At 48.2% G+C, this 13,077-nt stretch overlaps 1 protein-coding gene across 1 annotated transcript in view; it reads left to right on the top strand.

Moving 5' to 3' along the window:
* Positions 1–2,887: 2,887 nt before the first annotated feature.
* Positions 2,888–13,077, top strand: part of RASGRF1 (Ras protein specific guanine nucleotide releasing factor 1) — a 59,659-nt gene continuing 49,469 nt past the window's right edge. The window contains exon 1 of the mRNA XM_053364935.1: positions 2,888–4,162. Coding sequence (XP_053220910.1) covers positions 3,899–4,162 — 264 coding nt within the window. The 5' untranslated portion in view covers positions 2,888–3,898. The remainder of the gene's footprint in view (positions 4,163–13,077) is intronic.

Raw genomic sequence — 13,077 nt, 5'->3', positions numbered from 1 at the left:
TCTAGCTCACATAACACAACTCTCCACTCTAGAACTCCAGCTTTTGTCTTTCTAACTATCTAAAAACTGGAGGAGGGGCCCCAGCCATTTGCTGCCTGGCACAGAGCCCCCCTCTTCCATTGCTTTCTTAATGGGTCACCACCTTTCCTTTGTACTTTTAATGGCCCATCACCCCAGGCAATTACTCCAAGAAGAAGCTAGCCTGGTTTATATTTTAACACTTGCTGGAGCAAGAGAGCAGAAGGCTTGATTAAATTCTAACACTTACTGTATTCAGGGATTATAGGCGTCTGGCACCCACCATTGATGTGCGTGTTTGTGTTGTGTGTGTTTGTATGTATGTAGAGGATATATTTCCCACAAGAGTTTATAACAGAGTCTGATTAAGGGATTGTAATTCTGCATGAGTTGGACCCAGGCTTTAAAAAGGCAGCAGTCCTGAATAACTGAATACACACACCCCAAGTCAGCACAGGCCTGTCAACAGGTCCTTTTGCCCATTTCCCCTGGTCCTGGGGGAAACTGGTCTGAGGAACCCCATTCACAGAGTTTGATGCATCGGGGCATTTGGTAACATTCACATTCCCATCTTTGCTCTCACTGCCCTAATCCCCTGCCCCTTAATCCCATATGCCACAAAACTGCTCTAGCAACTCCTGCTGCAGATCTGGCAGAAACATATCTCCCACCTGGGAGAGATGTTTGTGTTTCTGCCATTTGCTCCAGACCCCTCAGGTTCTGCAGTATAGGGGCTACCCCTGGACTCGCTCTTCCAGATCTCTCTCCTGATTTTCCTGTGGGCTCTATCAAGAATAGGGATGGCTCACCTGCTCTTTTTTTGGCCCAACAGACCACCTTCACTCTTGGTCAGCCTTTCAGCAGCCACTTGTCAGCAGTGGGTATAGCAGTAGAGGAGATTTACTATGGAGAGCAGCAGAGGAGGAGGCTGTTGTCCCCCTCTTTGCTCATCAAATGACCCAGCCAGTGACTGGGGAAGTGGTAATATATATGAGACTGATGGAAGTTGTAGCCCAAAGCATCGGTGGGGGCACAAAGTTTGGGAAGGCTGATATTGATGTTAGTGAACTCCTGTTCCACTGCAGCAGACAACGCTCTCAGAAGGAGCATGACTGGCATTGCTCTCGCTTCCTCCCATGCTCTGCTTCTGCAGGTATGTGGTGCAAGCAACCATGAATGTGCTTCCTGTTTCCCAGACAATTCCTAGATATTTCCATGGTGATTCATGACCTAATTTAAGTCATTGAAGTATTACCCACATTTTCCAGTCAAAACAAAACTAATTGACATAATTTCCCTGACATTCTTCAAGTCTGTTTAAAAAAGGCAGGATCTGGGTCAGTGAGATGAAGTGGGAAGTCTACAGGTGTTTCTTGTTCCTCTTCCTCCTCCATGGCCTTCATCCCCAAGAGTTCTTAGAACTGGCCCAGCAGCTCAGCAAAGGCTTCCTCCTTGCATAAATTTGTCTTGCTCAGTTCATGGATTCTGAGCCATAATTAGCGATGCTGTCAGCAGCGAGGGGTGAGTTGAGAAGCTCCAGTACCCTTTTTTCAGAGCAGAAGTGATCGTGTTATCTTAAAATCAAAGGAAATGGAAGCAATCGTGATAATATTGTCAAGTTGCTACAGATTGTCAAGCCAGGCAGAAGACTTGGATGAGGCCCTTAGAAATGGCATGGGCCCTATTGCATCAAATCAAAGTCCTTCCTAGTCTAGCCACCTATTAGGGGCCAATTGGGTGCCTTTAGGAAGTACAGAGGTAGGAGATGAACACAGTGAGATTCTCCTGCTCATGGTTCCCAGAAACTGGTGTTCAGAGGCATCCTTCCTCTGAAGAGAAGCAGTACTGGGCCATTATCACCAGTAGCCATTGACAGCCTTATCCTGCTTCTAACCTCCTTTGGAAGCCATCCTAATTGGTGGCCATTGCTATGTCTTGTGGGAATGAGTTCCATAGCATCACATGTGCTGCTGTATGGAATAGTAATTGTTGTTGTTGTTTAAATTTGTATACTGCCCTATACCCACAGGTCTCAGGGTGGTTCACAGGCTAAAATCTCAATATGAAAACACAGAATACATAATCAAAATAAAAACAAGAACAACCCAAGAACACCCCCCACCCCACCCCCACCAATTCAGCTTCATTAGTCATAAGAAATCTGTTAGTCTTTGAGGAGTCACAAGACTCTGGGTTTGTTTTTTCTACACAGCTGCCCTCTGGGTGTTTTTGCATGTACTGTATAGGCTCTGCTTAATATGGAAGAGTTTCTCTTCTGAGGCGGAATTTTCCCTACCATGGCTTATCCTTCGCTCCACTTTCTCCCCTCTTCGGAGCAGGGAGGCCAGGAGGGAATGCACCAAAGGGGACTTGATAATAACCCTTTAAGCATAAACCTTTTCTATCCTCGGACTACAGAGCTTATCGTGACATATAGATCAGAGGCCAAGGTTTGAACCCCCACCCCACTCTACCCCCTAGAGGCAGGACAGAAAGAGGGCTCAGTTCCAAAAGGATTTTTCCCTTCTCCCAAATAATACCTGTTTTAAAAAATGGCTGGAGACTTGAGCATCCCATTAAGACTGAGATTGCTGTAGGGAACTGTATGTGGGAGTTTTAACATACATTTTTTTAATGGTTAGGTAAAATTAACTCTGCCGTGTGGGCAGGTGTCCTGGTCTACCTGCTAAAGCTGTGCGTTAACGAGAGGGGGGAGCGAGGAGGAAATGAGGCACAGAGGTTTGGAGAGCTGAATGTTTTCGGGTGCAATAGATTGATAAGAAAAAAGGACTGCTCTGCAGGGCGGTCTATGAAATGTTGCTGTCACCATGAGAAATTCTGCAGCTGTCACCTGAGAAATCCACATTCCTGGATCATAAGGAGTAAGATATCACTAAACCGCGTCCTGTTTGGAGCAGGACTCTGGCAGGCAGGTGTTTCTGGCTCCGGCAAAGGTGCCCTTCCTTCCTACCCCGACACATTCCCTGGAACATGTAGGCGCCAGAGGGAGGCTAAAAATAAAAACGGGCCAAGTCCCGCTGCCGCATTCCTGCTGGCGGAGAGGCTGACATGGTGATGCTCGCAGCGACGGTTTCCAACACAGCCAGCAGCAGCGGCATCTGCCGCCAGCCTCAGCACCAAGAGGGTCTCCGGCTTCTCCTCTGGCATGCCGGGGTGTGGGACCTGATCCGAGAGGTAGCGATCGCCCCTGCCTTCCTGCGTGCCCTCCTCCCCAGTCCCGTGCCTCGCTCTGGAGGGGCGCACGCAGGTTTCGTCATGACGCCCGGTGCTGCGAGCAGCAGGGGTCCATTGCTCTCTTCTCGGGCCGTGGGGAGGCGATTGCGCCCAGTGCCAAAAATGCCCTGACCCCACCAGGCGGCGGAGAGGAGCCTGGGTCGTTTGGGAAGGAAGCTGGCACGGCGCCCATTGGCATCGCCGTGGCACCGCGGCTCGCTTGCTGCCGCTCCTGCCAACTCCCGCAAGGCCGCCAGGCGGGTCTTCGTGTGTCCCTGTCCGGGGTTCTGATCTCAGCCTTCGAGCGGCGCTGCCGCAGTTGCCGCTGTCCGCGGTGCTGATCTTTGCTTGCGAGCGGCGCTGCCGCAGTCGCCGCTGTCCGCGGCGCAGATCGCTGTCCGCCGCGCGGCGGGAGGCTCTGGGCGCCGCTGTCCGCGGTGCTCATCACATGACCAGCCCGTGAGGCGAGCGCGGAGCTGGCGGCGGCGAGCCGAGCCGAGCCGGGCGATGAGGAGGCGCTGCCCGGGCTGAGCATTGCTGCTGCTTCTGGGGGCATGTGAGAGGCGGCTGGGCGCTTCGGGCGCCGAGCTGCTGGGGCTCTGCGAAGCGGGATGCAGATGCGGCTGTGAGCGCCGCCGGCCCCGCCATGCAGAAGGCGATGCGGCTGAACGACGGGCACGCCGTCTACCTGGGGCTGCTGGCTAAGAAGGACGGCGCCCGGCGCGGCTACCTGAGCAAGCGGAGCTCGGACAATACCAAATGGCACCCCAAGTGGTTCGCCCTCCTGCAGAACATGCTCTTCTACTTCGAGAGCGACTCCAGCTCCAGGCCGGCTGGCCTCTACCTGCTGGAGGGCTGCGTCTGCGACCGGGCGCCCTCGCCCAAGCCCAAGGACCCCCTCGAGAAACAGGTAGGTGAGCGACCCGGGATGGAAGGAGGACTGGGAGGAAGCGAAGCGGTCGGGGGCGCTTCCATCTGCTGTTGCCAGCCTGGGCCGTGGACAGCTGGGTGGGGGAGGGGAAGGGAGAGGAGCCCTGCCCGGTGTGTCCGCTGCCTTGAGATTTGTGTGGGGACGGTGTGTGCTAGGCGTCGCAGGTGCTTGTGACACACCTGCCCCCTTCGAGGCCAGAGGGGGTCAGGAAGGCTTTCCAGCTCTCCCAGCGCTGCAGTGCCAGCAGTCTCGCGCTAGCTCCCCCCTCCCGTGTTCCCATTTTTGGATTCGTGTGCTTAGGACTCTATGCAGGACGGGCAGAAGGTACTTCCTTTACCCCCACCCTCTCCAAGAAGCCTGTTCTGGCCAGGAAACTGAAGTTACTTCAGCCAAGAGAACATTTAAACAAAACCAAAAAACCCACAACATTTGGGGTAATCAGTCGTATTAATTAGTCAGCAAGTTGAAATGCAAGGGTGCCCCCGGTGGAGAAAAAGAAGAAGCAGGTCTTCTGCAGCAATCCATGTCACCCTCCACCCGCCTCCCTCAAGCACAATTCACCTTTGTCAAGTGAATATTTGGGTGCTGGGCTTTAGGAATTATGACTGGGTCCAGGTCGAGGCACCTGATGGTTCTTAACCTGTAAACATAAAGTGTTATAGGAAAAGAGCCATTTGGTCCCACCAGAACTTTCAGGGTGTGAACAAAGTCAGCTTGCAGTGGGTTTGCAGAGAGTTTCCCTTCCACACAGGACCTGGGGCCAGCCAACCCACCCGCTGATTCCTGAGCTATCCTGTTGATTTAAATGCAGTTATGAGAGATATGTTGCGGCCAGTCCTTGACTATCTGCAGAGTCTCCTCAACAGTGAAACTAGCCATGCTAGAGCAGCATCTGTGCTAGACAAGACCTTCAACAGTTGGCAGTTGGCTCTGTCCATGGCACGCTGATGCAAAGTCCTCCTTACCCAAGATCACGAGGAATGACCCTCTCTATTAATCTGAGGCCATCCTGCAGGTACAGAGCTCAGCCCCTGCAAAGCCAGAAACCCTTGAGGATCCCATTGAGGAGATCCTTCACAGGCCTCCATAGCTTTGGCTAGTGAAACAGCTCCACTGTCAGCTTAGGAGCAAAGGTGGAGGTCTCTGTCTGCAGTGATGGGGCTTGTGGGTTCTGCCTTTTGAGGAAACTCGATGAGAAGGTTTGAAAATACAGGGGTGTTAATTGAGACGAAGCATGTAGAAGGACTTGTTGGATAAAATGACCATTAAACTGTTGGAAGGAAGATACTATGTGGGGTGACTTCCTCGCCCAAGAGAGATTGGTTTTGTATTTGCAATTGTTGCTTCTGTGCTACTGATTTGTCTAAAGTCAACCAGAAGAGGCAAAGACAACATAGCCAACACTGTGCTTTCCAGGTGTTGTTGGACTCCAAGTCCCATCAGTCCCAGCCTGCATCTTTGGTGGTTAGGGTTGATGGGAGCTGTAGCTCAATAATATATGGAGGGCACCACATTGGCTACTCCTGCTCTAAGAAGACCTGAGTCATGAGGCTATCTTCCTGTCCTCACTCCTTCTCTTTCTGTTTCCTCCCCCCACCTGCATCCTCTTCCTTAGCCCCTGGCAACTCGTGAGCCATTTTCAGGTCCCCCTTTTTCTTCTTTGGCACACCTTCCTCAGAATCCTTAGGGCATCTTGGGTGCCATGCGTTCTTCCTTCACACAAAATAAATAGTAACGCCAGCATTTGTTTAGTGCTTTGGGAGTGTTCATTGTCTGTACGTTATCTTAATAATAGTCACAATAACCCTGCAAGGTGGGTCCTCGTTTTGATCCTGACAATGATCTGAAGTCACAGGACATTGCCAAACTATTAAAGCGAATGAGTTTTGGTTCTGAGCAGGGCCAGGATGAGAACCTGTCTGGGACCTGTTTGTAAGTAACAGTGGAGGAAGACAATGTGCCCCATCAGCACATTGCAGATGGGAGGTGGTTGACCTGGAAAGAAGAGTAAGGAGCTTGCCCCAGTTTGCACATGGCTTCCCTGGTGTCCCATACAAAACTTGCTTCCCTCATGTGGCAGGTGCATGAGTGCTCAAATTAGTTCTGCCCCTGCTGCCAGTGAGAAACCACTGTGTGTCTGTGATGCCAGCATGCCAAGGAAAGTATGGTCTCTTGTCTTGATTTAGGGATTTTTGTGGACATCCCATTTATAACTTTGGCCTCTCAGCAGGTTTTCTCTCCAACCCCCCCCCCATAGTTGTTAGGTATTTGATTGGCCAACTGCTAGCAAGTACTATAGATAATGGCCTGATGGCTCTCTCTCTTTGGATGCAGAACATAGGAAGCTGCTTTATACTGAATCAGACTATTGGTCCATTTTGCTCAGTGTGGTCAACGCTGACTGGCAGTGGTTCCCCAGTACCTGAAGCAGGAATCTTTCCCAGTGCTACCTGGAGATTCCAGGGAACGAACCTGGGACCTTCTACATGCAAAGCAGATGCTCTACCACCAAACCTTTTCCCATATGGACTTATCAGCCTTGCTAAACCATTGCTGCCACACTTATCCCTCAACAATGTTGACATTAACTTTCTTTATTTCACAAATTGCAAGCAGACTTTTAAAAACTTTTTGGTGGGACTGACCAAGAGCCCATTTGGCATTGATGTATGGGCTGGTAAACCAGCTGGCCATTTCTGTCTTCACCCATGTCTCCTTACATATGTACTGACTTATCCGTCCACTTGCTGAAGGGCTGTAGCTCAGTGGTAGAGCATCTGCTTTGTGTGCATGAAGTCCCAGGTTCAGTCCCCAATGGCATCTCAAGGCATGGCTGAGAAAGACTCACCACTACCTGAAACCCTGGAGAGCCATTGTTGCTAGTCAGTATACAGAGCTCAATAGGCCGAGGGTCAGGACTCTGTAGAAGGCACCTTCCAAGGCTTCACATATCTGAGGAAGGAGGAGCTTGTTGCAGATAGCAGCCCTTCCCAAACCAGCAGGTATGGGATATATTTTTCTGCTTCAGACCAAACCAACAACACATTGGGAATTTGTTTCATTCAGCTACAACTAAATGAGTCCCCTTTGATTTATAATTGAGCCCATTTTGACATTTGTAGAGCTAGTTCATGGCTGGGTCTCCTGCACAAAAAGGATTAATCACCCTGGCCTTGGCCCAGGAATTGCAAACTTAATCTCCAAGTAGCAATGTGTTTTATTTCTCAACAAGAAGCATAGTGAAGATCGAAGGCCTCTGACTTTGGTCAGGGCATTTCAACTCTGAAACCTGGGTGGAAGTGAAATCTTCAGTTAACTGAAGAAGAAGAAAAAATGTTTTCCTTCTCTAGTGGCAGCTTTTGGAACTAGATGTTCCCTTCTACTTGAATTGGGGAGATTTTCAGGGTGGTGTTCTAATTTGATACAGACAGGTTATATGATCAGTTAAACATTTTCCTATCACCCCATCATGTCCAGACAAAACACCAATATTACTACTGAACTGCCAGGGAGAGAGCCAAGGTGTCAATAGGCAGGCTCACCTGTCAGATTCTTATCAAGGAAACTACAAGTGGAATATCTGTAGGGTGGAAAATAATAATTAATATCACCCCATGTGGGTTAATTAATAAAATAATTGGCTGGATCCTTAGATTCAAAGCATGGGGTTTAACACACACTCCAGCAAGAGAGAGCCCCCAGCAGAGTATAAATACACAGAATCATGCAGCACAATGAAGCATGGGAATAATAGACTGTTAGACCTTTTAAATATCCTGTTCAGTCCACTGCCTCTCTTGCAGTGAACAGACCACAACGTAAGTAAATTGAAATGCTTTACTTAAAAACTCCAAAGGTCAGATTCATGCATTATTCCATGTGGCAGCAAAAAGAACACAGGTAGAAAGTCTTGAATTTACAAAATACGGAAAAACATTTATGAACATGTGGTCTGGGCTTGAAGTGATCAAGCCCATATGTGTTGCTTGGTCAGCTTTACAAGATGGAAGAGAATGAAGAAAGAAATTTCACTTCTCCAGCTCAGTCAGCATTCACATAACCTAGTAGTTTGGATTGCTGTCTGCTGGCAGTTTAAGTTTATAGTTCATGGTTCCCTGTAATTATCTGACAACCCCTTTCACAGCAGTCTCATCCTTCTCAGTGAGAGACCTAACTACTCAGGATTTCCACTGAATTTGCTATGTCAGGTCTGGAAGTTGTGGTCAGGTACAAAAAGTTTTCCAATTGCTGACCTGTACTGGTTGTTGTCTGGCAAGAGTTCAGATTCATCTGGGCTCTGTAGAAAGTCAGTAACCATTGGTGTGGCTACTTCCATAGCTTCTTGCAGCCCTAAGCTGTCAAGCAATTCAATAACTTTTTGCTTTTGACTTAGAAGATAAGATCCTTCTCTTTCTGTTTAAACACTCAAGTAGGAAGAAACATTTCCAAGTTGTTCTGCTCCTTTGCTTAGGTCTTTCACAACTTTTGGGTAGTCTTGGTCATTTTCAGTTGCAATGATCAAGTCATCTTCAAATGCCAACACATAAGAAAATTGTCCATTTTTGCATTTGGTGTGCAAGCACTTGTCTGTGTGACTTTGTGTGTACCCTAGCTGTGGGGAAATGCTGTGCAGTTTCTCATTCCATGCTCTAGCAGCTTGTTTCACACCATAAAACCCCTTCTGAAGTTTGCATACTAGATGCACTTCCTTTGGTTTGTTAAAACCTTTGGCCTCTTCCATGCAAATCTACCCTGAGGTTTCTCTATGCAAAAACATGGTTTCAATGTCTATGTGTTTTGCCTCTATTTGTTAAGAAGTTGCTGTGCCTGAAAGCAGTGTAATACTGGAATATCTCACTGCAGGTGCACAAGTTTCATCATCGTCCTCTCCAAACTTTTGCAAGTAACCTTTGGCCACAAGTCTTGCTTTGTAGTGCTCAACTTCCTCTTCTGCACCCTGCTTTACCTTGAACACCCACTTGCTTCCAGTTGCCTTCTTCCTGGGAGGCAGCTTGGTGAGGGCCCAGGTCTTGTTCTGGTGCAGCGCATCAATCTCCTCTTATGCAGCATCCCTCCACATATGTTGGCACCTGCTCAACCCCCAAGTGGAAGTTCTCAGGGTTGTGCCAATGACCTTGTGGTGTAGAACAATCCTGGAGATGGGATACTTTTGTTGGGTCTTGAGGAGTGTCTGACATATGGCTGTGAAACCACATGAGTCTCCTCATCACCCTCCAGTACCGACCTCTTCTCATCAGTCTCCTCTCCTGCTACCTGTAATCTGCTCCTCGGCTTCTCCTTCCTGTTCATCATTTGTGCTAGGTGATGTGACAGTAGAAAGCAGATATGTCAATTCAGGAAAGTTCAGGAGGGCTCTTATTTCTTCTTCTGACCTCTCAAAAAAATATATCGCAGTTCCTCTCTTGGCAGCTGTCCTGTGTTCATCAAAATGAACCACATGTCTTGTGCTGACCTTTCCAGTATTCAAGTCAATTGCTCTGTCACCTTTGCTCCAGTAGCATATCCAATCATAATTGTCTGTCCTGATCTGGAGTCTAACTTGTATCTATTCTCCTTGAGTACAAAGGCATAGCAATACAAGTGGTGGCCATTTCACACGGGGGGGGGGGGGTTTCCATTCATTCCCCCCCCCCATGTGTGTTGGTGGCGCAAATAAGCATTTCATCCCCCGTTCTGCCCTCTTCCAGGTCCAAAAGGACCTGCATGTCTGTGATCACGTGTCAGTTGGACACACCTAAAATGTTCACTGCCTGTACTGCCAGATACATGTTTGTGTGACATACTCGGCACTCTTCCATGTCAAAGTTCTAAAGCTGTACATGTACTTCTCTTGGTTGGCAATCTGTTGTGGAGATATATTGCAGGGGCTACCACATCTCCCCACATTTGTTTGGGAAGGCCAGGGTCACTCGGCATGCACTTTGTCATCTCCATAAGAGACCTAAACTTTCTCTCAGTGACTGAGCTTTGTTGAAGGGTGTGTAAAACACTCCCCACTTGTGTGTAATCCCCTCTTCATTCACAAGAGATTTCATGTGGCTCGAGGTAAACTCACCTTCACTGTCACTGACCAAAGTTGTGGGTTTCCTCTGAAGCTTATTGCTCACCGTGGTGATGTGTTTTCTGAACTGTACAGTTTCACTTTTCTCCTTTAGAAAGTACACATTGCAATATCTTGAGAAATCATCCAGAAAAATTAGTATGTATTTATACTTCCCTAGGGAGGGAACATTAAGTGGGCCATACACCTCAGTGCATACTACATCTTGCAGTCTGGTGCTTCAGTAAATGGAGGGAAATAAACTTTAACACTCTTCTCAGTGATACAGCTTATGCACTTGGTTGTGACTGGTGCATTTTGGTTTACCTTCATCCCTGTTGCAAGCTCCTTGCATTGCAGTTCAGTTGTGGGACATACAGTGGTACCTCGGGTTACAGATGCTTCAGGTTACAGACTCCGCTAATCCAGAAATAGTACCTCGGGTTAAGAACTTTGCTTCAGGATGAGAACAGAAATCGTGCTCCAGCGGTGCGGCAGCAGCGGGAGGCCCCATTAGCTAAAGTGGTGCTTCAGGTTAAGAACAGATTCAGGTTAAGAACGGACTTCCGGAATGAATTAAGTTCTTAACCCGAGGTACCACTGTATAGGATTTGATGCACGTGATTTTCTTTCAATTGATTGCTAAGTTTGCAGTTTAAGGTTCCTGGACCTATACCACATCTCTTTATGGTTTCACCATATGCGATTTGAATCCGCTGACGGGTTTGCATGGTCAATGCTGCCAAATAAATCTTCATCATAACTCATATATGAAGAACATCCAGAATCAATTAACCGTTTGTTTGATTTTGCATCACAACAGTTTAGAGTTAGATTCTTCTCATGCAATGGGGTGAAAGGGGAGGATGCTGTGGGCCATGGAAAAGTTCCAACACTGGATGGGACTCTGGTTGCTGGGCAGAAGAGGCCAGGAGGCAGCAGTGCTGTGATGAGGTTCCCTTGCTGGGGCCCTTTGCTGTCAGTGATGCCTATTTGGTTTTGTGTCGAAAGGTGATGTGGTGTGCCCTGTTGTGTAGCACCTGCCTTGTGTCTTTAGGCCTTTTAAACAGGGCAGTTTAAAGAGAAAGACAAGGAGGGGCTCCTGGAACCTTTTGCCAGGATGTGGCCCAATAGCACATCTGCTCAGGAGGAGGAGAGATGTCGATGCCCTTAGAAGAATCAGGACTACAGCAGCTATATTTAGATGAGAGAAGCCCTAGCTCAGCCTGGCCTGGAATGCGTTGAGGTTGCTGTGGAAATCGTGCATCGCAACATATCCTTGAAGAAGCATTGTGTGGGGGATCCAAAGAACTCTGCTGTTGGAGAGTTGCACCAGGCGAGGTCAACAGCAGAAGAGCCATTGAGATGAAGAGGGTCAGGCGTTCTCTGCCACTCTTCTACTGAACTCCTCCATCATTGTCATGACATACGAGACATGCGGCAGAGTTCTACATCAGATATTGGTGTGTGTGGGGGGGTTCTGTTTGTTTTCTTTTTAACCTGCTGCAGTCTCAGGAGGCTGCCAAGCTGAGTGGTGGAAGAAGAGGCAGGAGGGGTTATTCGAACTGTTCCCTTTCTGATGTTGAGGAGTTCAAAACTGTCTTTGCACTGTTGCATTTCTCCCTTTGGCGGGGGGTGGGGCATAGAGGAACCACTGTCCCTTGCAGCTGAATAATGTGTTTAGTTTTTGAGCAGAATTGCAATGGTAGACAAGATTGCGCTGCCTCCCTCCCTGCTCTTGGGTGCAGCCTCAGAGGCTGCTTTTCAGCTAGACACAGAAGCTGGTGGGGGCAAAGAAGCAGTTCCCACCCTCCTGTCTACACTACATCAAGTGTGCTCCCACCATTGGCTTGGGAAGCAGGGTACACACAATGTGGGCCACAATCCATATTGTTACAAAAGTTAGGTGCCGCCCCATTCTCTGCTGAGCAGTAGCAAGATTCTAGGGGGTTCCAGGCACTCACCCAGGTTCTGTGTTTCTTTGGAGAAAGGAAACACAGTGGAGACTGTTGTAGCTTTAAGAAATATGATTTATTCACATATTTGCACCTTAAGTCTGCACAGGGGGAGCCCATCTCTTACAACATGGTCATTTCAAGAGGGGCTTGTTCCCCACAGCAGTGCAGCACTGGAGTCAAAGTCATCTCTCCCAGCCAGCCTTCAGCCTGCCTACCCAAGATGGATCCTGGTCTTTGTTCTCCCTTCTTCTTCCCAGCACACCTTGCTAAAAACACTCCCACCCTGTAACCTCAAACATGTACCCTATCACCATGGCAATCTCTCTCTGCCCAGGCCCAGGATTGCTCTTAGATGGACCATCAACACGTTTTGTCATGTTAACGCCTCTATCCCAGGTGTGGCACTTGCTTGGAATTAAACTTAGCCTGTATTTTTCCATGGGCCTCCAATCTTTGCTTCAATACTCCAAATAACTAGAGTTGCCATGTGTCCTCTTTTTCTAGGACATATCCTCTTTTTCAGGGTTAAATTTCTGCCCAGGTGGATTTTTTTTAATTGGCAGAAATGTCTTTGGCTATACTTTCTGGATAAGACATCGACATAACTGGTGGTTGAAGACTTGCTTTCCTTTTCTCTTCTCCTGCCCCCATCAGCAATATATCACAGTTTCTATCGCCTACATATAGTAGGGGTATTTAAAATGAGAGCCATTATAGCGTCCTCTTTTTTGCTCTTCAAAATATGGCAACTTTAAAATAATCAAAATCCTACTATTTATTAATTTCTAGGGTCTAGGGGGGGTCCCCCCAATCTATAACAATAGCTATCCTGTTGTTTCTTACAAAATGCTGTGTTTTGATGCATTTCCCCCACA

This window comes from Podarcis raffonei, chromosome 14 (assembly GCF_027172205.1).
Source record: "Podarcis raffonei isolate rPodRaf1 chromosome 14, rPodRaf1.pri, whole genome shotgun sequence".
NCBI classification, from domain to species: Eukaryota; Metazoa; Chordata; class Lepidosauria; order Squamata; family Lacertidae; genus Podarcis; species Podarcis raffonei.
This window is presented reverse-complemented; position numbering and strand designations above follow the sequence as displayed.